The sequence below is a fragment of the Conger conger genome, chromosome 8 (genome assembly GCF_963514075.1).
Source record: "Conger conger chromosome 8, fConCon1.1, whole genome shotgun sequence".
NCBI lineage: Eukaryota > Metazoa > Chordata > Actinopteri > Anguilliformes > Congridae > Conger > Conger conger.
In genome coordinates this window covers 58,799,097-58,824,161 of record NC_083767.1, presented here as the reverse complement: position 1 = coordinate 58,824,161, position 25,065 = coordinate 58,799,097, and the positions used below count along the sequence as shown (strand labels likewise).

At 42.9% G+C, this 25,065-nt stretch overlaps 3 protein-coding genes across 3 annotated transcripts; all 3 read left to right on the top strand.

The window, feature by feature from the left end:
- Positions 1–193: 193 nt before the first annotated feature.
- LOC133134678 (thioredoxin-like) lies at positions 194–10,131 on the top strand. The gene is made up of 5 exons (XM_061250953.1): positions 194–345; positions 5,660–5,764; positions 6,969–7,034; positions 8,716–8,781; positions 9,932–10,131. Exons 1-5 carry the CDS (start codon positions 322–324, stop codon positions 9,992–9,994), a joined length of 324 nt encoding a protein of 107 aa, XP_061106937.1. The 5' UTR covers positions 194–321; the 3' UTR covers positions 9,995–10,131.
- A 3,248-nt stretch (positions 10,132–13,379) lies between these two features.
- On the top strand, positions 13,380–20,515 carry LOC133134677 (thioredoxin-like). The gene is made up of 5 exons (XM_061250951.1): positions 13,380–13,537; positions 15,314–15,418; positions 16,456–16,521; positions 17,619–17,684; positions 20,228–20,515. Exons 1-5 carry the CDS (start codon positions 13,514–13,516, stop codon positions 20,288–20,290), a joined length of 324 nt encoding a protein of 107 aa, XP_061106935.1. The 5' UTR covers positions 13,380–13,513; the 3' UTR covers positions 20,291–20,515.
- Positions 20,516–20,657: 142 nt separating this feature from the next.
- Positions 20,658–24,075, top strand: LOC133134679 (thioredoxin-like). The gene is made up of 5 exons (XM_061250954.1): positions 20,658–20,899; positions 22,457–22,561; positions 22,723–22,788; positions 23,509–23,574; positions 23,890–24,075. Exons 1-5 carry the CDS (start codon positions 20,876–20,878, stop codon positions 23,950–23,952), a joined length of 324 nt encoding a protein of 107 aa, XP_061106938.1. The 5' UTR covers positions 20,658–20,875; the 3' UTR covers positions 23,953–24,075.
- Positions 24,076–25,065: the final 990 nt, after the last annotated feature.

Sequence of the window (25,065 nt, the reverse complement as noted above, 5' to 3'; positions counted from 1 at the left end):
TTTGTTTATTTTCCGAAGGCTAATTTGCTTTTTATATTCTTTATTGCTATGTCTAGTTTGAGATCGTTTGATTTCATTTGAACTGGAAATGTTGTGGTCATTCTATTTGCATCCACCGTGCGTAAACAAGCTGCGAAGGGGAGACCCTTGAAAGACCTCCCTGCCTTAGTTCTCTGCAGTAGGGCTGATCAGGAATACTACGTCCTCAAATCTAGGGGCTGGGCTTCTCGTTGCGCTATAAACGCTTTTGTCGAGAACGCGCCTGATCATAGTGTCAAGGCCAACGAGAAAGCGAGCCACAGCCGGGTGACCTCAGCAAAAATGATCGTCGTAATCGAAAATAAGGTAAGAAACGCAAACGCAGCTCAAGAAATTGTTAATGCTAACTTGGTACAAAATTATTGATAATGTATCAGCAACGTGCTATTAGACTGGACCCCTCTGCATATCCCAGTGGCACTGTCAAATGCGAGTTTGTACAATTGCTTTAAAATCCTTAACTGCGTGTACGTTAGCTGGCTTGTCAACTTGCTCCCGACCAGCATGGCTAAATTGTTCGGGAGTATTTTTGTGCTGAAACTTGACGTACCAAGCGCTAGGAATCTTTCCTTGCTTGTTTTTTTTTTTATGTTGTAAGCTGCAGATAAAACTGCAAGTCATCGCCTCTTAACCAATTTATCAATCACCCTGTCATTTAGAATTGGGAGATCACGACGAGCGGAAGCGGCCAACTTGCTGAACTAATGTAATGACAATGCTGGTTTTCTGCCTTCAATACCGTTAGTAGCCGATGTTAACGTTAACCGTTCGCTTGCCAGCAAACGCAGAAGGGATGGTCCCGTTAGCTGTAACATTTGGCGCCGTCCCATGTTAGTTTGTTAGACTAGTTCGATTCTAGCCATTAGTAATATTAATGAGAAAAATATGTTGTGTCCCAATGTGGGATTATGTTTCTCAACGCAAGCACATGTTCATTTGTTAGTTTTAAACATTTGACTGAGCGCCAAAAAGACTTTGCACTCTAAGCTATCCAGCAAAATGACGTTGAGCCTTCTTGAAAATGTAACGTTACACAATTTAACAATGGAAAGGCATTTTGAACAATTTGAAGTTGCTTCCTGTTGATGCAACTCTTCCATACAGGAGATTTTGTTGCACGCAAGCAGTGTACTTCTCGTGCCTCTTCATGACTCAGTTCTATACTTATTTCTATGACGTTAATTTATGGCTACTGTAGCTGATTAACAAGCAAGCCCCAAGCTTATTTTCTCATCGACGTGGGCATGGCAGTGTTGTTAGTGTTAACACCGGAGTTATTTGAGGGAAGGTGCTTAAAAAAGCCTTTAATTGACTCATACAACAGCTTGGCTGAATACTCAATTCTGATTGGCTGGGAGGTGTATATTATCATTCCATGTGAACTCATGGGCCACTTTATAAGGTACACCTGCTCGCTAATGCAAATAGCCGGCTGCTCCAAACAGTGAATCGTGTGTCTGCAACTCAATATACAAAGACATGATTAACAGTTTTTTTTGTTCAACCAGACATTAGAATGGGCAAGATCTAAACGACTTTGACCGTGGTATGATTTTTGCGGGATTCTTTACACGCTGTACCGTTAATCTCCAGATAATTGTGTGATAAACAAAAACGTCCAGTGAACCGTACGGGCGGAAAACATCTTCTTAATGAGAGCAGTCAGAGGAGAGTGGGCAGACATGTTAGTGTAGTGCTTAAGGCACATGACTGGGATCCGCAACGTTGGCGGTTCGATCCCTGGTGTAGCCACAATAAGATCCGCACAGCCGTTGGGCCCTTGAGCAAGACCCTTAACCCTGTATTACTCCGGGGGGGGGGGGATTGTCTCCTGCTTAGGCTAATAAAGTGTACGTCGCTCTGGATGCCATTAATGTAATGTAATGTAAGCACACAATATTTCAAACCTTGAAGCTGATGGGTAACAGCTGCGTAAGGTCGTGCCTGGTTCTACTGCTGTCAGTTAAGAAAAGAAAGATTAGAGTGGGTGATTGCCAAAATTGGACGATTGAAGATTGGAAAAACTTTGCCTGGTACAATTCCAACAAATTTCTGTTGGACCATGCAGATGGTTGGGTAAGAATTTATTTTGTTTTGTATTTTTGTATTTTTCACTTGCTCCTGACCCGGAAATCGATCGTGGTCCACCATCTTTAAGGGCATTCCAACCCCTTAAATGCTCCTTCTAGGAGCTAAAAGCAGACGTTAGGAACTCCCAATCTTTCCTTTGAGCAAGAAAACATCAGTGTGGAAGTATTGTTTCGGAAAGCGGAGCAAGGACATTCCATTTGCCTCCCACTTCCCACTTCCCAGTCTTCAGTTCTTTTTCTTGCCCCTTTTCTCAGCCTCTCCCGATGGGTGGAGCTAGGAGCAGTTGAAGAGCAAGCAAGAGAAATGATGGATTGGAAAAAATAAGGGATTGAAGTCCTTAAGACCACAGGCGGGGGTGACGTAAGGCAAGCCCACATAATTACCCATGTCATCCACCCAAAAAAAATCTCCTCGCACATTGGAAACAATGTTCATCTCAACTTTTCCTTCTGCTGGCCGCTGAACCCTGGTTGCCTCGCAACATAGGTTGGAGCTACAGATATTTTGTCCTCCGGAGGCTGTGGGGGAGACCACAAGGAGGCAAACTGGTGTTGGCGTGTCCGCTGTGAAGTAGTTGCAGCTTCCGCAGCTGCTGGTCCGAACAAGGAGACCACAAACTGGTGTCAGTTTCCGTTTGTAAGCTAGTTGCGGCTTCTGTAGCCGCCGCTGCTAAACGGCGCTGATGATCTAAACTGGAAACTTCAAATTGGAGTCCGTGTTCCACCGTGACCCTGTTACCATTCCAGTGCAGTCGCCACCAGGGTCAGTGTTCCCGCCAATCAGTCGGCTAGCAGCATGGTGCAGACACCTTCTGTTGTTGACGGCCCTTAAGTACAGTTCACTGTAGCGTAGTGGTTAAGGCACATGACTGGGACTTGCCAGATCGGTGTTTCGAATCCCGGTGTAGCCACAATAAGATCTGCACAGCCGTTGGGCCCTTCAGCAAGGCCCTGAACCCTGCATTGCTCCTGCTTAGTCTAATAAACTGTACCTCGCTCTGGAGAAGAGCGTCTGCCAAGTGTCATTAATGTAATCCAAAACATACAAGCTAATCTATGAAGCACGGTGGAGGAAGTGTCATGGCTTGGGCTTGCATGGCTGCTTCTTGGAATGGGCTCCCTAATCTTTATTGATGGTTGTAACTCATGATGGTAGCAGCAGGATGAATCCAGAAGTCTCCTGTTTGGTCTAATTTAACTGTACGTCGCTCTGGATAAGAGCGTCTGCCAAGTGCCATTAATGTAATGTAATGTAATGATGTGGCCATTGGCAGCGTTACCACTGATTGTGGCGGTATGGTGGAATGCCACTGGCAGGCCGTGGCCCGTCCTCTAGCGGAGTCTTCCGCCTTAGGCAGGGTCTTCCCCCCCTCGCTGGTCCAAATGGGCGAGTAAGGACCCCGCGCTCGACAAGGCGCCCCTGATCCGGCTCGTGCGGCACGCGTGCAGACCGCATCCGAGGGAACCTTCGTACGTCTGGCAACCTTTTTTTTTTTTTTTGTCTCCCATGACGGTCACAGCAAGGGCAGAGCCCTGTCAAAGCAGAGGCTGCCCAAGCTGATGCTTGTGGCCATTGCACATGCCTACATGTCAGAAGGCCTTCCTATACTTCAGAAGGCCATTCCTCCAAAAGTGTGTGTACCTCTTGGGCTGCCCTGATGTGCTGGGGCACAACCCCGGCCTTCATCACTCACCTTTGCCTGCCTCTATAGGGTTAATGTAGCTGCTTACCATGCAGTTTCATTGGCTGTGTTACAAACACCTTTGTGATCATACGATGGATGCTTCCTTGTGACTATTGCTGGTATGAGCACCGTCCTCTGACAGTAAGAAGGGAATAACATGGGATAAAAGTTACTCCTATAACTATAGTTCTGTTAATTGTGGATGAGTTCCCTGTCACTCAGTTTTGCTAGAAGATTCTATGGGATTTATTATTATTATTATTATTATTATTATTATTATTGGGGGTTTGAGCAGCAAAGCCCTATTTATTGTATGTATTCTCAGTGTTTTTTTTCCTTACCCACTCCGCCTCATGGTGTATAACTTCCGTTTGGACTGGTGAAAACTCTTGAAAATGGGTCTACCCATTAAGGCTGATGGCCGCTACAAACGTTATTAAAATTACACCGATTGGCCATTGATCTGTTTGTGTGTAGAAAGACGGAACTAGGCTCTTTAGATTCCTCTGCCCACGCTGAACAAATGTCTGGTTAGATTTTTTTGCTATTTTGGAAAAAGGCCTTGAACGATATCTCCTCCGAAACAGTCGGACAGATTGGCATGAAACTTGCACCACTATGTATAATGGACTCTTCTCTTGAAAAATTATATATAGAAACATTTCTCTGTTAAATTATATTTGGTGTTGGCGTGGCCAATTTTACTTAAACAGGAATAACTGTCACAACTATAACGCCGTTATTGTATACAATTGCCCATATACAGTTACATGTTGTCCATCACTTTGTATAACCTTAACATGATTTAAATCAGATTGTGATGTAATGTATGTACATTTGCACTCAGAGAATTCGGGAGCCTGAACCACGTTGGTTCTCTGCATTTTCGAATCTTGCCATATTGAAATAAAGACTTTTAAAATATTTTCTCCTCCACAGTTGACTACCTATTGATCCATGCAGCCTTCCTTCTACAACTTTCTTTGCGCTTCAAGAGAGGTTTACACAAAAACAATATAAGCAAGACATCACCATTTCAGTTGGCCTTGCCCTTATATGTCATCATGCACTTCCTGTTCTTCCTAAAGACTGCCGTGAAGAAAGACATGATGTAATATGTATCTTTAGATTTCAAATGTAATTTGCATGCTTGCCTATATCGGGCTCTCAAACAAGCGTCTTTGCAGCTCAAAGACCATTTGTTTGGCACATCACACATCTCTTTTCAGAATGAAGATGTATGCTCTGGTTGACTGATTCATTAATCCGATGAGAAAACGTAACGCTTGAATGCCGTTTATTCAGTCCATTCAAGGCCACGTAGGCTACACCACCATAAGCAATGCCGTTGTAGCCCCGCGCTCATGCTGTTTACGCACACAGGAGAGAGTTTCCATTCTTGCTGGATTGTTAAATAATATATTATGTGAAGGATGCCGTTTATTGGGCTACCATTATCAATGAAGTATCCTGTGTTTATTTACGAAGGAAAAACTTTTTTTATGTCGACTTCAGAAATGCTGCTGGTCTGCTCCCAATGTTCACTCAAGCATGGTTTTTGAAATAATATTTTCAAGTTGAAAATCCTGCATGATATGCCTTTAAATCATTTTAGCAGCAAAAGGTGAAACTGAAACTGTGTGTGTGTGAGAGAGAGAGAGAGAGAGAGAGAGAGAGAGAGAGAGAGAGAGAGAGAGAGAGAGAGAGAGAGAGAGAGAGAGAGAGAGAGAGAGAGAGAGAGAGAGAGAGAGAGAGAGAGAGAGAGAGAGAGAGAGAGAGAGAGAGAGAGAAAACAATAAACAATAAATGAACAATAAAGGTTGTTTTCTTTGTTTCTCTTTGAAGGATCAATTTGATCAGGCCTTGAAGGACGCTGGTGACAAGCTGGTTGTGGTGGACTTCACCGCTACATGGTGTGGGCCCTGTCAGAGTATCGCTCCTCAGTTTAAAGTGAGTGTTTTCTTCAGAATGTTGTTCCGTGTTACAACACTACAGGAAATGCATTGACCAACATGTACAGGGCGGTTTGTGCAACTGCACCCTGCGGCAGTTGGCTGGTGAGCTATTAACAGGGTATGGAGAGAACTTCTTTGAATTTTTAGTTTATCTTGAACTTGCATTTTAAAATATTTTATTTTTTTGGTCGGAATAACACATTCTGCAGTTTTAAGTAAAGATCACCCATTGGCCACGGATTCCATTTTTTCATCGGTTAGAAATGTGTGTGTAGTAACCTGTGTGTATTTCTCTCGAAATTAGCCTAATGATGCCAGCAGTTAAAAATGAATTGTGGCTTGTCTAGCTTGCATCCTTCAGTGACAATGTGAAGCTCCCCAAGATGTTTTAATAGTGCGTCCCTGCAGCGAGCCATGGTGGCACGGGGCTAAAGCAACGGACCTTGAGGCAGGCATAAGTTTGTTGCAGTTGCACCCCGATTCCCGGTCCCGCCAAAGCGGAGTTTTGCCGTTTCACATGGAGCGGCACGAATCGGCTCGCTGCTCCGTGGGAGGACTGGGGGAGTTAATGAGACGGGCGCGCACGACAACGGCACCCCGGGCCGCCTCGGAATCAGGGTCACGGGCGGGACGATGCGGCACGGAGAAGGCGTGTCGTTCTCAGGATCACCTGTTCCATTTGGGACGGGGTGAAGGCGGTGTGGCCCCAGTTGGAATAGATTATTATTATAATAGATATTCCTCCTAAATTGGCTACTAAATTGAGAGAAAACAGTGAAAAATCTGAAACCAAGAATACTTTTTTTTTAAAATTTTATTTATTTATTTATTTATTTATTTGCATCTTTGGACACAATAGTACAGAGAGGAATCTACAGTAAGTAGGTTATCTTCACTTGAATTGGCAGAACTGTTTTGGAGCACTGTGAGAAGGCCCCAGTGTTGGCCCCGTCCCTCTCTAGAGGAAAAAGCGGTAGTGAAGAGAATTTATCGTCCCTGCCACTACAATCGTCCCGTGTATCACGGATCAGCCGTGATCTGTGAACGTGTAACTCGGAGCACAAACATGCCAAAAGACCAGGAATAAGCGCACTGGTATCGACAGCGTGGCGGGGGTGATTGTGTCCTCGGCGGGTTTCAGAGCGATGGACTCAAAACGGTTGTTTATTTTGATCGCCTGCTTGCTTCCCTTGCTGCAGAAATTCTCTGAGGATGCGGAGAACACGAACGTCGTGTTCCTGAAGGTGGATGTGGACGACGCTCAGGTGAGGGGGAAAATTGCACTCGTTCGCTTGAAAGGCAGAAAGATATTTAGTATTGTTATTATCGGTTGCTTCCCTGTGTGTGGGTTCTCCTTAAGTTTTCACAGGGAATAATTCTGTCACCTCCTCATAGAGCAGTCCATGGTAGTTCACTCCAGTTGCTCACCAGGCTGGCCGTTTATGTAGAGTTACTAATAGATTGAGATCATGAAAAGCACTATGTAGATGCAAAGTGATGGGGGTGAAACTCGCCTCGAACACAATTGCCGTGTAGCACCCACCTGGGTGATGTTCAGCAGCCATTTTGTACTAGGCCACTGATCATACATTAGCTGAGGTGTAGTGGGAGGAAATAATTGAAGCAATTAAACTGGCCGATGTTTCGGTGGCCAAGTTCAGGGAGCCAATTTGCTGATTTTTCCTGGACCCCAGGGAACCCCCAATATTCTGGAAAGTGCCATGGGCACTTTTGTGTCACAGAGATTGTGCTTTGAAACGCCTGGATACATCGTCCAATAAGAATAGTAACTGGTCATAATCACAGTAAAATAATTAGTCAACAGTTAGTCAACAAGTGCATGCAAAGTGTGGTACACTACTTGATTAATCTGCCAGGCACACTGAAAGCTACACTGGTTACCCAAGCCCCCTTCTCCTGCATCACACTGGCGTTTGATCATTGGTAACAAAGCCTGTTCGCACCCTGTGTATAATTAAGTTGTAGCGTGTGGGTCAGCTGTTATTTGGTCCGTCCTTTGTTTCGGAGCTGGACCACGTTGAGGTGGCCGTGTTTAAAGCCTTTGTTGTGATGGGCTCCAGTTACACGGTGTGGCCTGTTGATCTGGTAAGCTGCTGCAAGGAGACGTTGCTCTTTGTCAAACAGTGGTGTTTAATGACAAGCCGTTCACAGGACTCGATTCAAGAAGTTCCTACAGTCAGCTTTTGGCACGCCTGTCCAGAGACTTGGGCTTATCTGGTGTAAAATGTATGCCATGGGTCCAGCAGAAAGATGACACTCTTTCCAACAGATTGTTTCCTGCCCTTGTTCATTCATTCATTCATTCATTCATTCATTATCCTAACCCGCTTATCCTGAACAGGGTTGCAGGGGGGCTGGAGCCTATCCCAGCATACATTGGGTGAAAGGCAGGAATACACCCTGGACAGGTCGCCAGTACATCGCAGGGCACACACACCATTCATTCACTCACACCTACAGGCAATTTAGACTCTTCGATCAGCCTAACCTGCATGTCTTTGGACTGTGGGAGGAAACCCACGCAAACACGGGGAGAACATGCAAACTCCACACAGAGAGGCCCCGGCCGATGGGGATTCGAACCCAGGACCTCCTTGCTGTGAGGCGGCAGCGCTACCCACTACACCATCCGTGCCGCCCTTTCCTGCCCTTGTGCACCATGAAACTGCTTTCAGCACATAAGAGCCCCCTTAGACTTCTCAATGAGCTACTCATACTTCTTAATGTGCTCATACACGGAAAGAGATGAGATGAGCCCATTTTCCTGATTGATTCTGAGCTTTAGAACAGTCAATATTGTTTTATGAGTACAGGTATGTCCTCATAATGTCTTAATTTGTCTTAATTTGGTAAACTGATGCATGCAGAGGTTGTTATTGGTTGTTTTATTGGGTAATTTATGGTCTTTCTGCCCTCTTTCTCCAGGACGTTGCAACCTTCTGCGATATTAAGTGCATGCCAACATTCCACTTCTACAAAAATGGGAAAAAGGTACCATCAACGCCCCATCAGTTGAACATCATTTGTGTAATGTGTTTTAATGGAATATGACAAATAATTTATGTTATATAATATTGGGGAGACATTGGCTCAAAAAAAAAGCAGTCTGGCAGTCGGAGGGTTGCTGGTTCGATCCCGCCCTGGGTGTGTCGACGTGTCCTTGAGCAAGACACCTTACATGGCAGCCAATCTAAAGCTAAAAACTCCTTCAAACTCCTTCCAGTCCACAGTATTGGTCATACATTGTACCTAGTTGTGTAGAATGCCCTTGTTATCCTCATTTTCATTAGCCTACTTTTGTAATTTTTTGGTCGGATGTGAAACAGGTTGGATGTCGCTGTGCTAGCGCCAGCACAGACCACCAGTTGTGGTTGTGGTATCGACCACCAGTTGTGGTCTTTCTAAAAGTGGAGCCACTCTAAGCCATAAAAGGTGCTGTGCATGAAAACGCTATGATATTTTTGCTCTCAAAAAATAAGCAGGCCAAAATGATCCCAGCAGCCGCTTCCCTGTGTTCATTACATTACATCACATTATTGGCATTTGGCAGACGCTCTCATCCAGAGTGACGTACAGTTGATTAGACTAAGCAGGAGACAATCCTCCCCTGGAGCAATGCAGGGTTAAGGGCCTTGCTCAAGGGCCCAACGGCTGTGCAGATTTTATCTTGGCTACACCGGGATTAGAACCACCGACCTTGCGTGTCCCGGTCATTTACCTTGACCACTATGCTACAGGCCATGTTCTGTTCAGTTATATGAGCTGGTTGGTGCCTTGCATGGCGGCCATTCGCCATTGGTGTGTGAGTGTGTGAACGACAAGCATGAATTGTACAGCGCTTTGGATAAAGGTGCTATATAAATGCCAACCATTCACCATTTATATTGCCCATCGGTGTCTCATTTTGTTTGTTCTGAATTATGTGTGGAAACATCTGCAGGAAATGCATCGACCAAATCCCCTAAAGAATGTTTCCAAAACCTTGTTGAATCCATGATGTGAATAATTCAGGCTTTTCTGAAATCCTAGTCTGTAGAAGATAGGTGATATCATATATTTTTTTGCACAGTGTGTTTCTTTTTGTTTGCCTGTATCAAGCCTGCAAATCTTTAACTTTAAATGTCCTACTTTTCTGTTCCAGATTGATGAATTCTCTGGTTGCAACCAAACAAAACTGGAGGAGAAGCTGAATGGTCTTAAATGAGTCTTCTCTTCGTCTTCAATAGAAATTCCATCGTCTACGATAAATATTATGTTCACTTTGAACTTTGACATTCCCGTTTGTTTTTGACGTTGTCCATTGCATGATGAGCTCGCATTAAACATGAAATCCTTTCTTTCTTTCTTTTCCTCTCTCTTTTCCTTTTAGTAATCTTTTTTGGCTTAATTGAACCTTTTACCCTTGGACCCTTTGATATATCAGGTTGGCTCAAAAATGAAAATGCCTAATCCAAGTGTTCATTTCACATTTCATTGCTTTCACCTTCCTTTAACAGGTTACTGTAGAGCAGGGGTCTGTAACATAGGTCCTGGGGGGGTTTGTTCCAACCACAATTGCAATTCCAGGATTTTTTTATTCAGTTATTTATTTATTTCTTAATTAGGTGTTTTCCATTTAGGATGAGATGGATTATTGTTTTGTTGTAATTGTGGTGTGTCAAACAAAGACGGCATTAAAAATCAGAGCATTTGACACTACAGTGGTGAAATATTTTCCAGTGAGGGAAAGGCCCTCAGTGAAGAGACTAATTGCTGGGGTCCCCACTCTCTGTAGAAGCCGATTTCTTTTTCTCTTGAAGGTAGAGAGGGTGTTTGTGGGGAGAGGCGGTTGAAATGTTATATGGATGGAAAGAAGAAAGTGGATCAGTGTTAGAATTTGTTGGGTTGAGGGCAAGGGGCTACTCCCACTGCAGTGTTATTGGTGTCAGGAATACGGACATTTAGCTGCAGTATTTAGGGAAAGGGTGCGCAGATGTAGAAGGTGTGGGGAGAACGGGTGTTCAGAAGAGGACTGTATGTTGTCTGATGATCCGGCTGTATGTTTTCACTGGGGGGGGCGGAAGCACAAAGTGGGTGTAAAACATTGTGAGAAGGTAAATGGAGAGTGAGGTGGAATGGACAACAGCAAAATATGCTGAAGCAACGAAGAGTAAGTAGAGGGAAGGGAATTGGGAGTAATACGAAACAGGACAAGGAGGATCTGAGAGTTATAAATACGCTTTTTTTTTTATTGCGAATAAATTGCACGTGAAATCGAAACGAAGACTGGATTAGAATGGAGATGGATGCAGCAAGGGAAATATTGGGGGATAATGTTTAAATTATTTCTTTTTTTCCAGAAGAGAAGTATAATGTGACAGTACAGTAGGTGGCGGTAATGCACTATTGCCAAGAGTGTTTTAAATTGATCTTTTAAATAATCGTCAACTTTTTATGTATAGATTTGCCTAATGCGAATCAGTTCATTTGAAACTTTATTAACAAATTTAAGCGGACTAGAAGGACGTACTCTCAAAATACGTTAATTCACTGGGCATGCGGAAAATGTACACACGCCTGAAAATGTACACACGCCTTGTGCAGACGCACATACAAATCACAGAAATCAACTGAATATGGAAAACGACATGGAGCCGATGCGGTTATGTTTGGTGATAGTGGGAATAATTCTGCTTTGGTGTTCCTGCCAAAGAAATTAAGTTGCTCAGTGCAAAGGACTTATAAGGTTCCGGTTTGTCAATGTGTTGATGCACATGTTGCAAAGACGACGTGCTGCAATCAGAAGCCACTCTTATGCAAGGCGAAGTTTGCGGTCGGAATTTATTGGCACACGGCGTTTTGCGCACATATCCCTTCTCCCCCAGTTTATCACTGAATAATTTTCTCATGTTTTTAATTTGCCTTTCATGAAAATGCAATACATGACATTTTAAGTTTTTCAATTGTAGTTTTCAAATCAAATACAAAGTGACACAATACATGTATCCCTAGCAACGTCATGGGTGATTCCAGAGAGATGTTGGAGTTGCAGTTTTTGAATTAGCCATTTGTTAATGTATAATGCATGAATGTTTAATTTGGTTATTTTAAATGTAATTGGCACTGTGAAAACTAATCAAAGGTCTGTCAAAAGCGAGATGACATTAACATGGAGTTCTTAGTGATCGCATGGGGTAGACATTTGACTTTTTGTGTATTTTATTTCAATTAACCCTTTGTAACCGTGTAATGTATGTATAGTGCCTGCCATAATGTTTGGGACAGAGACCCATCATTTATATGCTTACCTCTGTACTCCACACACACACACACACACACACACACACACACACACACACACACACACACACACACACACACACACACACACACCTAAGGTTTACACACTAAGCCTAAGGTTTGACCAATGTCTCTAACCGTTTTATTCTTGGCTCTCATTCTCATAATGGCTTCTTTGGCTTTCATTGGCACAACTTTGGTCCTTGTGTTGATAAACAACAATAATAGTTTCCAAAGGTGAAGACTAGAGGAAAGACTAGGTGCTGAAAACTCTCATAACTGCATTATACCGACAATTAAATGGTTGGCATTTATATAGCGCCTTTATCCAAAGCACTGTACAATTGATGCTTCTCATTCACCCATTCATACACACTCACACACCGATGGCGATTGGCTGCCATGCAAGGCACCAACCAGCTCGTCAGGAGCAATTGGGGGTTAGGTGTCTTGCTGAGGGACACTTCGACACAGCCTGGGCGGGGGATCGAACCGGCAACCCTCCGACTGCCAGATGACTGCTCTTACTGCCTGAGCCATATTGCCCCACAATTAAACACTCCTGAGCAATTACATTATTGTGAAGCCATGTGTCCCAAACGCTATGGTGCCCTGAAATGGGGGGACTATGCATAAACAGTTCTGCAATTTCTACACTGTGAAACCAAAATGTATAAAAGTACCCTGAGAATGTGCACTTCTTAGTTGTACGATTCTAAATCTAATATTGAGGCACATCAAGACATAATCGCTCTTTGTCCCAGGCCTTAGAATGCACTGTAAATGCCTATTTTGGTTGACAGTTTAAGGAAATCTAAATTGACGCCACATTAAGAAAGAACAAGGCATTCGCTACCACATGGCTGAGCCCGGAGACATTTTAACGTGTAGTTTGAATTAACGCATTGTGAGCTTGTAATGCTTGTAAATGCTTATTTTGGTTATATACAATTTGATTGCCAGTTTATATTAAAAATATAAAATATTAAAAAATAAAGACCACCCGCCATATTTCAAAATGCATGGCATCTAATACTACAACAATTTCAGCCTTCCTCCCTCTGATGGAATTACATGGTACTGCATGTGGTGAAACTTATGGAGGAAGGGATCCCATATAGGGTTCATTTAATTAAAAATATCTCCAGACTCATCATAGTAGCAGCTAAGGAATTTATCAAATTTACACGGGAAAGACAGTTTAGTTTACAAAATATCTTAAAATATTCTTTCAATTCTGACTTCCCGAACATTTCTTCCACCCCGTTTCCATTGGTTATCGCACGTAAAATTTAGCCGCGGATGGCCAATCACGGGAACGCTGATAGGCGGTAGTTGGGAATGCGTTCTCACTGACGTTCGCTTCCGTCGGGAACACGCCTTGACATAGCACCACGGCCTAAGCAGGAAAGGAACCACACGGGACTCACAGCATTTAATAAAAATGTTGACAGTAATCGATGATCTGGTAAGAAACAGAAATCATCGGTTGACGGCAATGGCACAATCAAATTTCGGTTTTGGTGTGGCATAGTCCGCTAACTTACTTCAATATGTGCAGATCACTTGCCCCACGCCAGCATGGCTAGCTAACATGGCTAGTTTGTAATGCAGTAGTGCTAACCATGTGCTGAAATGTGCAACTTGGCAAGGTAGCTACGTAATTTCGTAAGATCCAAAACCGTAGCCTTAGGGCCTCAGTTTTGCCTACTAAGTTAGCGAGCTAGCAATCTAACAATCGACAGACATTAACTTAGATTTGTAATGGGACTTTCGTATCTTGCCAAGATATGAAACCTAAATCTATAAATCTAACAATCGACAGACATTAACTTAGATTTGTAATGTAAACGTGGAGTCGTTTCGAATAGATAATGGGACTTTCGTATCTTGGCTAACTAGTTGGCTAATGGTAGCGAGGGCAAAGTGGAGCTTCAGAATGTAGACCGCTGTGTGTTCACGTGAGTTCGCCAATACATTTCTCACAGAAAACGTAATTTGTCCACTTTTTTACTTCACAGTAGAGGTGATCAAACTTACAATAACTAAGTGCTAGCGTGTTCTAAGCCTTTACTGGTCCCTGTACGATTTTAGCATGATGTCGCTAGCATACGCGAATAGCACAAAGCCATACAATTTGCTTTTTAACGGCGCTTGGTCATTCGAACGATATAAATAAAAGCATTCGATTACGTTCAACGGCACCGAAAATTTCGGTCACACCGTCCAAAAATGCAAAAGTCCCACCATAGGATTGTTTTAAACCTTTAAAAGTTATACATTTTCTGAATCGTCATTCATTTCTCTTAGCCGCTATCGGTGATTCCGCGTGATCAGAGTTCAGTTGCTATGTAATTTACGTTAGAAGGATACAACACGGTTATTTGCTACTTAAACGTAGGCGCACGCTCGAGAGCGTTAACATGATTGAAGTCTGACACGTCTATTGTCAAAATCTTGTGAAACTATTAAAAAGTAACCAGGGACTTTGGACTTATAAGGCTGGACATACCGAGTATCCAGCGAAAATATTGACCTGGCTAGTCACACCTTTTACAGTTCGAAATTCCACCAACTGCCATGTATGAGCGCGTGAATTAAACCAGTAAAAGCTATTGTTGCATCACCATTTTCGAGCTCCATTAATGTAAACAATGGAATGGCAGTGAAATCTGCCTGTTTTTCGGTGCCGTCGGGGTCCTGCATTTAACATTGATGGAATTTAGCATTTTCCGCTGTTTTCAAGCACATTTAAAAACATTTTCAGCAAATTTCCCTCCCCGGCTCCACATCTGCAGTGGTGCAAATTGTCCCACCGCATAGATTCGAAGTATCTGAAATGAAACCTTAAATCTATAACGGACCCATTTGTCTTTTTTTTTATGATGGGTCTTCGTCGCAAATGGGACCCAACCTTAATATTCTGCATTTTAATCACCAAGAAACTGAAACAAGAATGTTTGCTTCATCTGCCACTAAACCCAACCCAATAATAGCCATTTGTTCATAGAGAAATTGTGAAGGGCATATAGTTTGGGTAGAAAATGTCATAGTATCTGATCCCTGGATGACATTTTTTAACCAGAATTGTAGCTAAATAACTAAAGCTAAATAACATCTAATTGAGTGCTTGTTGAATTGAAAGGATGCACACCAGCAGCAAGACACTTAAGGTAAGGCAAACTTAAGACTGAAGTGTGCGTGTGTGAACAATAAAGTGTGTTTTCTTTGTCTCTCTTGAAAGGATGGATTTAATAAGGCCTTGAAGGATGCTGGTGACAAGCTGGTTGTGGTGGACTTCACCGCTACATGGTGTGGGCCCTGTCAGATGATTGGCCCTCAATTTAAAGTGAGTGTTTTCTTCAAAATTATTTCCCCTTTTTACCAGTTGATGATATCATCAATGTAGTACTGATCACCTGTGTATTGGCATTTGGCAGACGCTCTTATCCAGAGTGACGTACAGTTGACTAGACTAAGTAGGAGACAATCTTCCCCTGGAGCAATGCTGGGTTAAGGGCCTTGCTCAAGGGCCCAACGGCTTATTATGGCTACACCGGGATTAGAACCACCAACCTTGCGTGTCCCAGTCATTTACCTTAACCACTACGCTACAGGCCGCCCTAAACTGCTTCAGCGATGCAGCAGGGGACCCAACAATGTAGAAAGGAGTTTGGAGTGGTGGATTATTTATCATATACATTTTCGATGAAAGAAAAAACAAACCGTTCAGACCAATTAATTTAAAGGCCAGTTCTCTGCATCCCATATACCAACCCCACCCACCCACCCTCCTTTTTCCATATGGTTCCACAGACTGCCAATGAGTGTGATTTTGCCGACCGGGTAACATGGGAAACTCTGTAGGGCGCGTTTCTAGAACACCAGGAGGAACGGCAGCAATTGGTAGAAGGGATGCGGTCTCTGCCCCTCCTTTTTTTTTTTTTTTTTTTTTTTTTTTTTTTTGGGCTCCAACATCTGATAAACTGTGTGAGTCCACAAACACCGAGATGCTGAAAGACCAGGAACAACCGCACTGGTATTCAACACCAACACCATTCAACAACATATGCGGCAGCAACCAGAAGAGGGAGGGAAAATGAAGGGATCTGAGAAGCAAGAGCGGTACAGGCCTGGCTAGCGCATCGGGGCGGCCTGTAGCGTAGCGGTTAAGGTAAAGGACTGGGACCCGCATGGTCGCTGGTTCGATCCCCGGTGTAGCCACAATAAGATACAGCCCTTGGGCCCTTGCGCAAGGCCCTTAACCCTGCGTTGCTCCAGGGGAGGATTGTCTCCTGCTTTGTCTAATCAACTGTACGTTGCTCTGGATAAGAACTATTGCCAAGTGCCATTAATGTAATGTCATGATCACCCTCCTTTCTGCAGGCTCATTCGGAGAACCCAGACTTCAGCTGCGTTGTGTTTCTGAAGGTGGATGTGGACGATGCTCAGGTAAGAGCAAATCGTATTTCTTTGCCTGAAAGGTGGGGGGAAAAAAAAACTTCTTTTCTTTTCATTTGGCTCTGTAATCCACAATTATATATTTGTAATCAAAGTGGTAGTGGGGGAGTGGAGTAAAGGAGGGTGGAGTGGGGGAGTGGAGTAAAGGAGGGTGGAGTGGAGTAAAGGAGGGTGGAGTGGAGGAGTGTAGTAATGGAGGGTGACAGTGGGGGAGTGGAGTAAAGGAGGGTGGAGTGGGGGAGTGGAGTAAAGGAGGGTGGAGTGGAGGAGTGGAGTAAAGGAGGGTGGAGTGGAGGAGTGGAGTAAAGGAGGGTGGAGTGGAGGAGTGGAGTAAAGGAGGGTGGAGTGGGGGAGTGGAGTAAAGGAGGGTGGAGTAAAGGAGGGTGGAGTGGAGGAGTGGAGTAAAGGAGGGTGGAGTGGGGGAGTGGAGTAAAGGAGGGTGGAGTGGAGGAGTGGAGTAAAGGAGGGTGGAGTGGAGTAATGGAGGGTGGCAGTGGGGGAGTGGAGTAAAGGAGGGTGGAGTGGGGGAGTGGAGTAAAGGAGGGTGGAGTGGGGGAGTGGAGTAAAGGAGGGTGGAGTGGGTAAGCTGGTAAGCTTGTGCATTGCTAGGGCGCCCACCCGTCTTTTAATGGAGACATTGTCCAAAAATGGTGTTCGCAGGGCTTGTTTTGCCAGTCTGCCTTTGGCATTTGGCTTTCCGTTTTGGGCACACCTGTCCAGATGCTTGTGCTGGTCTCGTCTAAGTGAGAGGCCAGAACCTAGCGGAGAGATTACGCTCTTTCCAACAGATTGTTTCCTGCCCTTGTGCACCATGAAACTGCTTTCAGCACATAAGAGCCCCCTTAGACTTCTCAATGAGCTACTCATACTTCTTAATGTGCTCATACACGGAAAGAGATGAGATGAGCCCATTTTCCTGATTGATTCTGAGCTTTAGAACAGTCAATATTGTTTTATGAGGATGGGCAATTACGAGGTATTTTAATGTGTCTTAATTTTGTGTGAGGTTTGCTAAACTGATGCATGCAGAGGTTGTTTATTGGTTGTTTTATTTGGTAATTTATGGTCTTTCTGCCCTCCTTCCCCAGGATGTTTCCGAAGAGTGTGGTATTAAAAGCATGCCAACATTCCACTTCTACAAAAATGGGAAAAAGGTACCAGGAACTATTTTTTTGTAATCCGTTTTAATGGAGTATGATGGCTATATTATAGTGAGTGTGGTAGCGGTATCATATGTTTGCATGGGTTGGCGCTTCCATTTGAAAATGGCACATTTCAGTATCTCACCCGTTTCAATCTCAATGCCATTTCGCAGGTCTACTACAATGGCAACGGGCTTGCCAACTACTGATTTTGGTATAGCTACGTTGCGCCATTCTGTGTCATGGATACCCATATATATATATATTTTTTTGCTTTTCCTAATTTCACAACTGTTTAGTTTATTAAATTTGAATTAGGCCTCAAAATGTAACATTTTGATGATTAATTGTCAATAGACATAACATGGGGAGAGACAGTGCAAACATAGATCAGGCTCATCTAAAGTTCTAAGTTAACATGAGACCGTAATGTTTGGCAACGTTATCACGGTAACAGAATTTTATCTGGTATGTAGGTAACTTGGGTAGCTAGATGATATTACATAAGACACCGACACGCTAGCAGCAGCTAGTCTCACTGACTGTTCCAAGTGGCAAGTGTTACGTTTTGGAAAAAAAGGGTCAGATACAGTAAAGTCTCATTCTAACATGGGCAGGGTTATAAACAGTCTCACACTAACATGGGCAGGGTTATTAAACAGCCTCACTAACATGGGCAGGGTTATTTAACAGCCTCACTAACATGGGCAGCAGGGTTATTAAACAGCCTCACTAACATGGGCAGGGTTATTTAACAGCCTCACTAACATGGGCAGCAGGGTTATTAAACAGCCTCACAAACATGGGCAGGGTTATTTAACTGCCTCACTAACTTGGGCAGCAGGGTTATTAAACAGCCTCACTAACATGGGCAGCAGGGTTATTTAACAGCCTCACTAACATGGGCAGCAGGGTTATTAAACAGCCTCACAAACATGGGCAGGGTTATTTAACTGCCTCACTAACTTGGGCAGCAGGGTTATTAAACAGCCTCACTAACATGGGCAGGGTTATTTAACTGCCTCACTAACATGGGCAGCAGGGTTATTTAACTGCCTCACTAACATGGGCAGCAGGGTTATTAAACAGCCTCACTAACATGGGTGGGGATATAAACAGTCTCACTCTAACATGGTAAAGGCAGCCTGTAGCATAGTGGATGAAGTCTGCGCAGCTCTTGGACCCTTGAGTGAGGCCCTTAACCCCACAAGTCACTTTGGATAATAATTGTTTTGAAAAATTGTATATTGCAATATGCAAGTATAGTGCATAACGTTATTATGCAAAATTGCCAATACACTTTACAGTGCACTGCTCTAAGATTATGAATTCTTTGAGAGGTTTGAACCGTAAACAATCTGCCCAATGGTGGGCACAGTACCATGTACAAACCCCCAAAATACAGCAAAAGGCAGAAATATCCATGAGGTGAAGGAAACGCGTGTAGTCTGACCAGGTGCTACTGGAACAGGGTTTATTTAATTTTGTTCTCCTTTATCTGACCCCAAAAGATAAGTTCCAACTGCTCCTCTGTTCTAACAGTGCAACAAAAGGAACTGAAATGTCCGCCAATAGTGTGGCTCTATATGATCGCTGTCCATCGATGTAGACGAGGACTTGCGGTAACAACAATGGTTGTGCTGATGTTATCTCTGTATGTCTAACAAATCTGGTTAACCTTTGTAGCACAGCTGGATGCTGACTCACTGGTAACTTGCATTACCTGTGAGGGCGGCCTGTAGTGTAGCGGTTAAGGTACATGACTGGGACCTGCAAGGTTGGTCGTTCGATCCCTAGTGTAGCCACAATAAGATCCGCGCAGCCGTTGGGCCCTTGAGCAAGGCCCTTAACCCTGCATTGCTCCAGGGAAGGATTGTCTCCTGCTTAGTCTAATCAACTGTACTTTGCTCTGGATAAGAGTGTCTGCCAAATGCCAATAATGTAGTTTAATATGGTATATTTCAAAATGGTGTCTCAAGATCTTTATTCAGCAACCAGTGTACTACACCACCAATGACACCAAACTATTTCCCACAACATTAGCTATCTAAAGACACCAAACACTGTATGTGGGGAAAACCCATGGTTTATACAGTGCTATTTCACCTCATCAGTTCTGGGAGCATTCCCTGAGGTGGCAGAATTGCGCAGAGGCAGCACAATGATGGGAGCAATAGTCCTGTATTGACGAGCACTGTCTTTTCATCAAGCCTTGCTGACCCTTTGTCAACATGGTCAACACGGAACAAACCACCGACCTTGCGGGTCCCAGTCATGTACCTTAACCACTACACAACAGGCCTGCCAAAGAGTGCAGACACCTTTTTCCTCAAGGCTTTAATTGTCTACTGATCAAAATAAACTACAAAAACCTATAGACAATGCAGCCCTCAAGGACTAGTTTGACACCCCTGCAGTATAAGATGGGTAAAGTGGCCACGGGGTGCATATGCTATTGTTAATGTTTTATCCGTTTTTTTGTTTTTTTTGTTTGTTTGTTTGCCCATACCGGTCTACAAATCTTTAACTTTAAATGTATTACTTTTCTGTTCCAGATTGATGAATTCTCTGGTTGCAGCCCAACGACACTGGAGGAGAAACTGAAAGCTCATAAATGAGTCTTCCCTTCATCTTTGAATGAAATTCCATTGTGTGAATTAAATCATATGGTCAAATTAATTGTCATATTCCCTTTGAAGTATAATGAGCTGGCATTAAACATAGAAGTTTTTTTTCCTTTTAATATTTTCTTTGTCTTGATTGAACCTTTTCCACTTGGCCCCTGTGACAGTATATCAGGTTTCCAATAAATTATGATGTATCAATAGAAATCTTGCAAATAATCAAGGTTGTCAATTCCCCTTAACCTGATTACAAATGTTTGGCCGAAATGAAGAACGAACGGTAAAAGTTGCCAGGCAATGTATCATGAATGTGATTACACAGTTTCCGGTAAAAATGAAAGTAAGCTTTCGGTTTGATTCCACCATGCCGGAAAGCTGTAGAAAACCGGGGCGGTGTTTACATGGGTTATCTAGCGAGGGCCTGCTGACTTGAGAAGAATATCCTACAGCATTACTCGGAGGAATGGGGCGTTCTCGCAGATATAAACGCTTCCGTCAGGGACACACCTTCACATTAACGCCACAGCCTGCGCAGGAAGCAAACCACACGGCCCTCACTGCGATTAACACTTCATCAAAATGGTCAAACACATCGAAAATGAGGTAAGAAACAAACCGCAAATGTTTAGTGTGGTATACAGTACTGTGCAGAAGTCTTAGGTACCCTAGACTTTATTATATAGGCTATATATGTGCTTATTTTGTGTGTGTTAGTATAAAAACACATTTGAGATATCCAAATATTCATTTTCCGAAAATATTTAAATTTTAAATTAAATAATTTAGTATTTAATGAATTTTAAAAAAGTAACATATTACTGTAAGCAATTGACTGCGTTTTACATAAAAACTTGATCAAGGCTGTCTGATATCAGAAGCAAGGAGCCAACCGAAGTCTGCAGAAGAACTGTGGCAACATGCTTGGAACAACCTCTCTGCTGATTGTCTTATAGAACTGCAGGACAGCGTTGGCTCTCAGAGAAGTGATGCAGTTTTAACGCCGAAGGGTGGTCCCAAAAAATATTGATTTGATTCAGTTTTTAACTATTCTGCCAAATGACTCAAATGTAATGTAAAATGTATAGTACGTTTATTTAGGACCAAATAGTACAATTATTTTTGAAAGAATCTTATCTGTACAGAATGTTATACAGGTGCCTAAGACTTTCGCACTGTACTGTGATTCCATTCAATTTATGTCTGCATAGCGCTTTTCACAGAAGGCTGTTACATAGAAGACGCTTTACATACTAGCACCGAAGAGAATAAAACATATCAGCCCTGAGCCCCCGAATGGCATATAAGTAAACTACTCTCTTTCGGGGAGAAAACCACTCAAAGAGTGGCGAGAAAATTCTCCGATAGGAAGGAACCCGGCAATAGCCTCCAGGATGTGTCGAAGCGTGCCGCAGTCTACGACCTCAGAGTGGGGTCCAGGGGGCCGGTTGGAGTGGTCCATGAGCTCCGGGCAGTTGGGAAAGTAACTTTATTAGTCTATATGTGTGGCATGGCAGTATTAGTTTGGTAGACCGTAGTGTTGGGCGTGTAACCATGTGCTGAACCATGGCATGGTAAATATGAGGCTCAGCCAGATGGAAAATCGTAGCCTTGGGCGCCTTAGTCCAACTTTGAAACCTCTCTTGTCTAGAATTTTTTTTAGGATGCGTTTCTGTCTCAAGTTGGCTGTGCATTTGCACTGTGGGATATCGTCGGTCTTTGCTGTGGATTCTATGATCTTAGTCATCGGATATCCACGCGTAGAATTTGAGGGTGGCGGAGTAAATAATCTGTAGGCTAATCGTGGCGTTCTTCGCATATTCAAACACAAGCACAGTGACACGGTCCCATCTGACTTGGGTCGCATAAGTGCGAATCTACCATGATCAATATGCCACCTAGTATTAAGTGTGAATGACATGTAAAACGAATGATCTAAAAATTGAAAATGCATGAATTAACTGTCAATATGTATAATGTGTCAATATGACTCCAACAAATATGATGACCAAAATTGTAGCTAAAATGACATTTGTAATGAAATCCTTGTAGTTTAATTGAAAGGGTGCACACCAGCAGCAAGACACTTAAGGTAAGGCAAACTTAAGACTGAAGTGTGCGTGTGTGAACTATAAAGTGTGTTTTCTTTGTCTCTCTTGAAAGGATGGATTTGATCAGGCCTTGAAGGATGCTGGTGACAAGCTGGTTGTGGTGGACTTCACCGCTACATGGTGCCCTCCCTGTCGGAGAATCGGTCCGATATTTGAAGTGAGTGTTTTCTTCAGAATGTTGTTCCATCTAGCAGTACTACAGGAAATGCATTGACCAACATGTACAGGGCAGTTTGTGTAGCAGTATGATGGATTGAGCTGTGTGATATGTGGAGAAACGCTGACCTTCCTTTTGATCACCTGCCTCCCTTTTGACAGGGTCATTCGGAGAACCCAGAGTTCAGCAGTGTTGTGTTTCTGAAGGTGGATGTGGATGAAGCTTCGGTAAGGGCAAATCGTATTAGTTTGCCTTGATTTGGCTCTGTAGTCCATAATTGAATATTTGTGATCAAACAATTTACATGTGTTCATTCAGAATTTTTATTTATGGACATTTGTTTTAGGTTTATTGAAACTTTTATACGTAGCAGGACAGCATAATGTTTTGGACAAATTGCTTCACAGGTGTTTCTGAATAGTCGGGCATGTTCAATTGTTTCCTTACTGCAGGTATAAGGGCACATGATTGCCTTTGGAGTCTATTATTGGCTTATGGCAACATGGGGACCAGAGTTGAGCAAGTCAGGGAAGCCATTAGCCATTATAAGTCCTAGACACAAGAAAAAAAGCATTTGGCTTTCCATTTTGGTGTCCATTTTGGTGTCCAGAGTTGTGTGCTTACCTGGTCTAAATGAGAGGAAAATGTAGGCCAGAACCTCGCCAAGAGATGATGCTTTTCCCTGCTGTGCTCTTGTACACAATGAAAGTGCTTTCAGCACATATTCATATGTGACTTCTCAATGAACTACGAATGTACTTATCCAAAAAAGAAATGAGATGAACCCAGTTCCCTCTTTGATTCTGTGCTTTGGAACAATCAGTATTGTCTTATGAGGGGTAATTTTATGCATTTTATTGTGTGGGGTTCGGTAAACTGATGCACGCAGAGGTTGTTATTGGTTGTTTTATTGGGTCATTTGTGGTGTTTCTGCCCTCTTTCTGCAGGACGTTTCAGGAAAATGCGAGATCAAGTGCATGCCAACATTCCAGTTCTACAAAAATGGGAAAAAGGTACAATTAGCACCCAGTCAGCTGAACACCTTTTATGTAATGTTTAATCGGGAAATGATGATTATATTACTTTTATTTTGGCCATCTGTCTCTCTCTCATTCTGTTTCAATAGTTTTGAAGTAGCCGTCTGAATCAGTTTCTCGATTCAGCAAAGACCAGTACTGTCTCCTGCTGTGTAACATATAATGTGTGTACACTGGTTCCTTTTCATATGTATGCTTTCATTGATGTTTATGCAATGCATAGTCCTTTTTTGTTGACTTTTGTTGAGCCTAATTTCTTCTAAATTCACTCATCCTACATTTCTGTCCCAGATTGATGAATTTTCCGGGGCAGATGAAGAGCAACTGTTGCAGAAACTGCGTGAACATAAATGAGTCTTCCCTTCCGACCTCCATCAATCAGCTAATATTCCAAAGTTACTTCTGAATGAAATTCCATTTTGTATACAATACACCTTGTGTACCTTTCAGAACAATAAATTAAATGAATGAAATAAATTACGTCTTTATTTCTTTGATTTCTTTCAAGGAACTACTTTTTACACTCTTGAATTGAAGCCTGTGATATTTTCAGGTTGGCTCAAAATGGCTGCTCCTACTTAAATCAGTTCTGGCACAGGCAGCAATAAGAATACACCAAACTGTCCTTCCTGAGAATGTTTGTCTCTTCACCCAGGATTTAGCACGAGGAAACAACAAATGTTTCACTGGATAAATATGCAGAGCACACGAGGATGCTTTGAAAGTAACCTGTTGAACATGGCAAACTTTGCTAAAGGAAGCATTGGGCCTTACATTCCCAAAGCTTTTCCTCTGAAAAAATGTAGAGGTACATTTTCTAATTGTTTTATTGTTTTAAAAGCTTTAAGAATTATAAGTAAGTACAAACAGTATTTTTGACACATTAAGGCATTGTGCTAAAACACTGCAGCATGTAACGTTTCATAACGGGAATCTGAGTTTCAAACTTCAAAATACTTTGAGCTGACTTTTGCTGACTGAGAAAGAGAGATATTCACATGGGGGAATAACATGTTTTCAAGAAAGGTATACCTTACAAAGCGGAAAGATAAGATATGACATTAAGCCCTGACTTTTATTTATTTAAAGTGTCCACACAAACCCCCTAATCAGCAATCAATGTGACACACACACCCTTTGGCAGTAAAAATCTTCAGGAATCCTGACATTGTAACTTGGACATTGTGAGACTGGAAAATTCTTTAACAGCTCATAATATTCTATCACGCAAAGCAAAATGGTATGAAGACAGACTACCCCTCTTGCATTTTGGGGAAAGTGTCAGTAAGCACATACCCCCATTCTTGAATGGCTTGCAAGTACGAATAAGGTACTCAAAGGTGTTGTTGTGTTGAACAGGGTTCTTCACACCCTGAAGTAGGAATAAAGGATATTTCCACGACAGAACTGAGGTCGGATTCATGAAACATGATTTTGTGCATGTCTTAGGTGAATTTGTGATGAAAA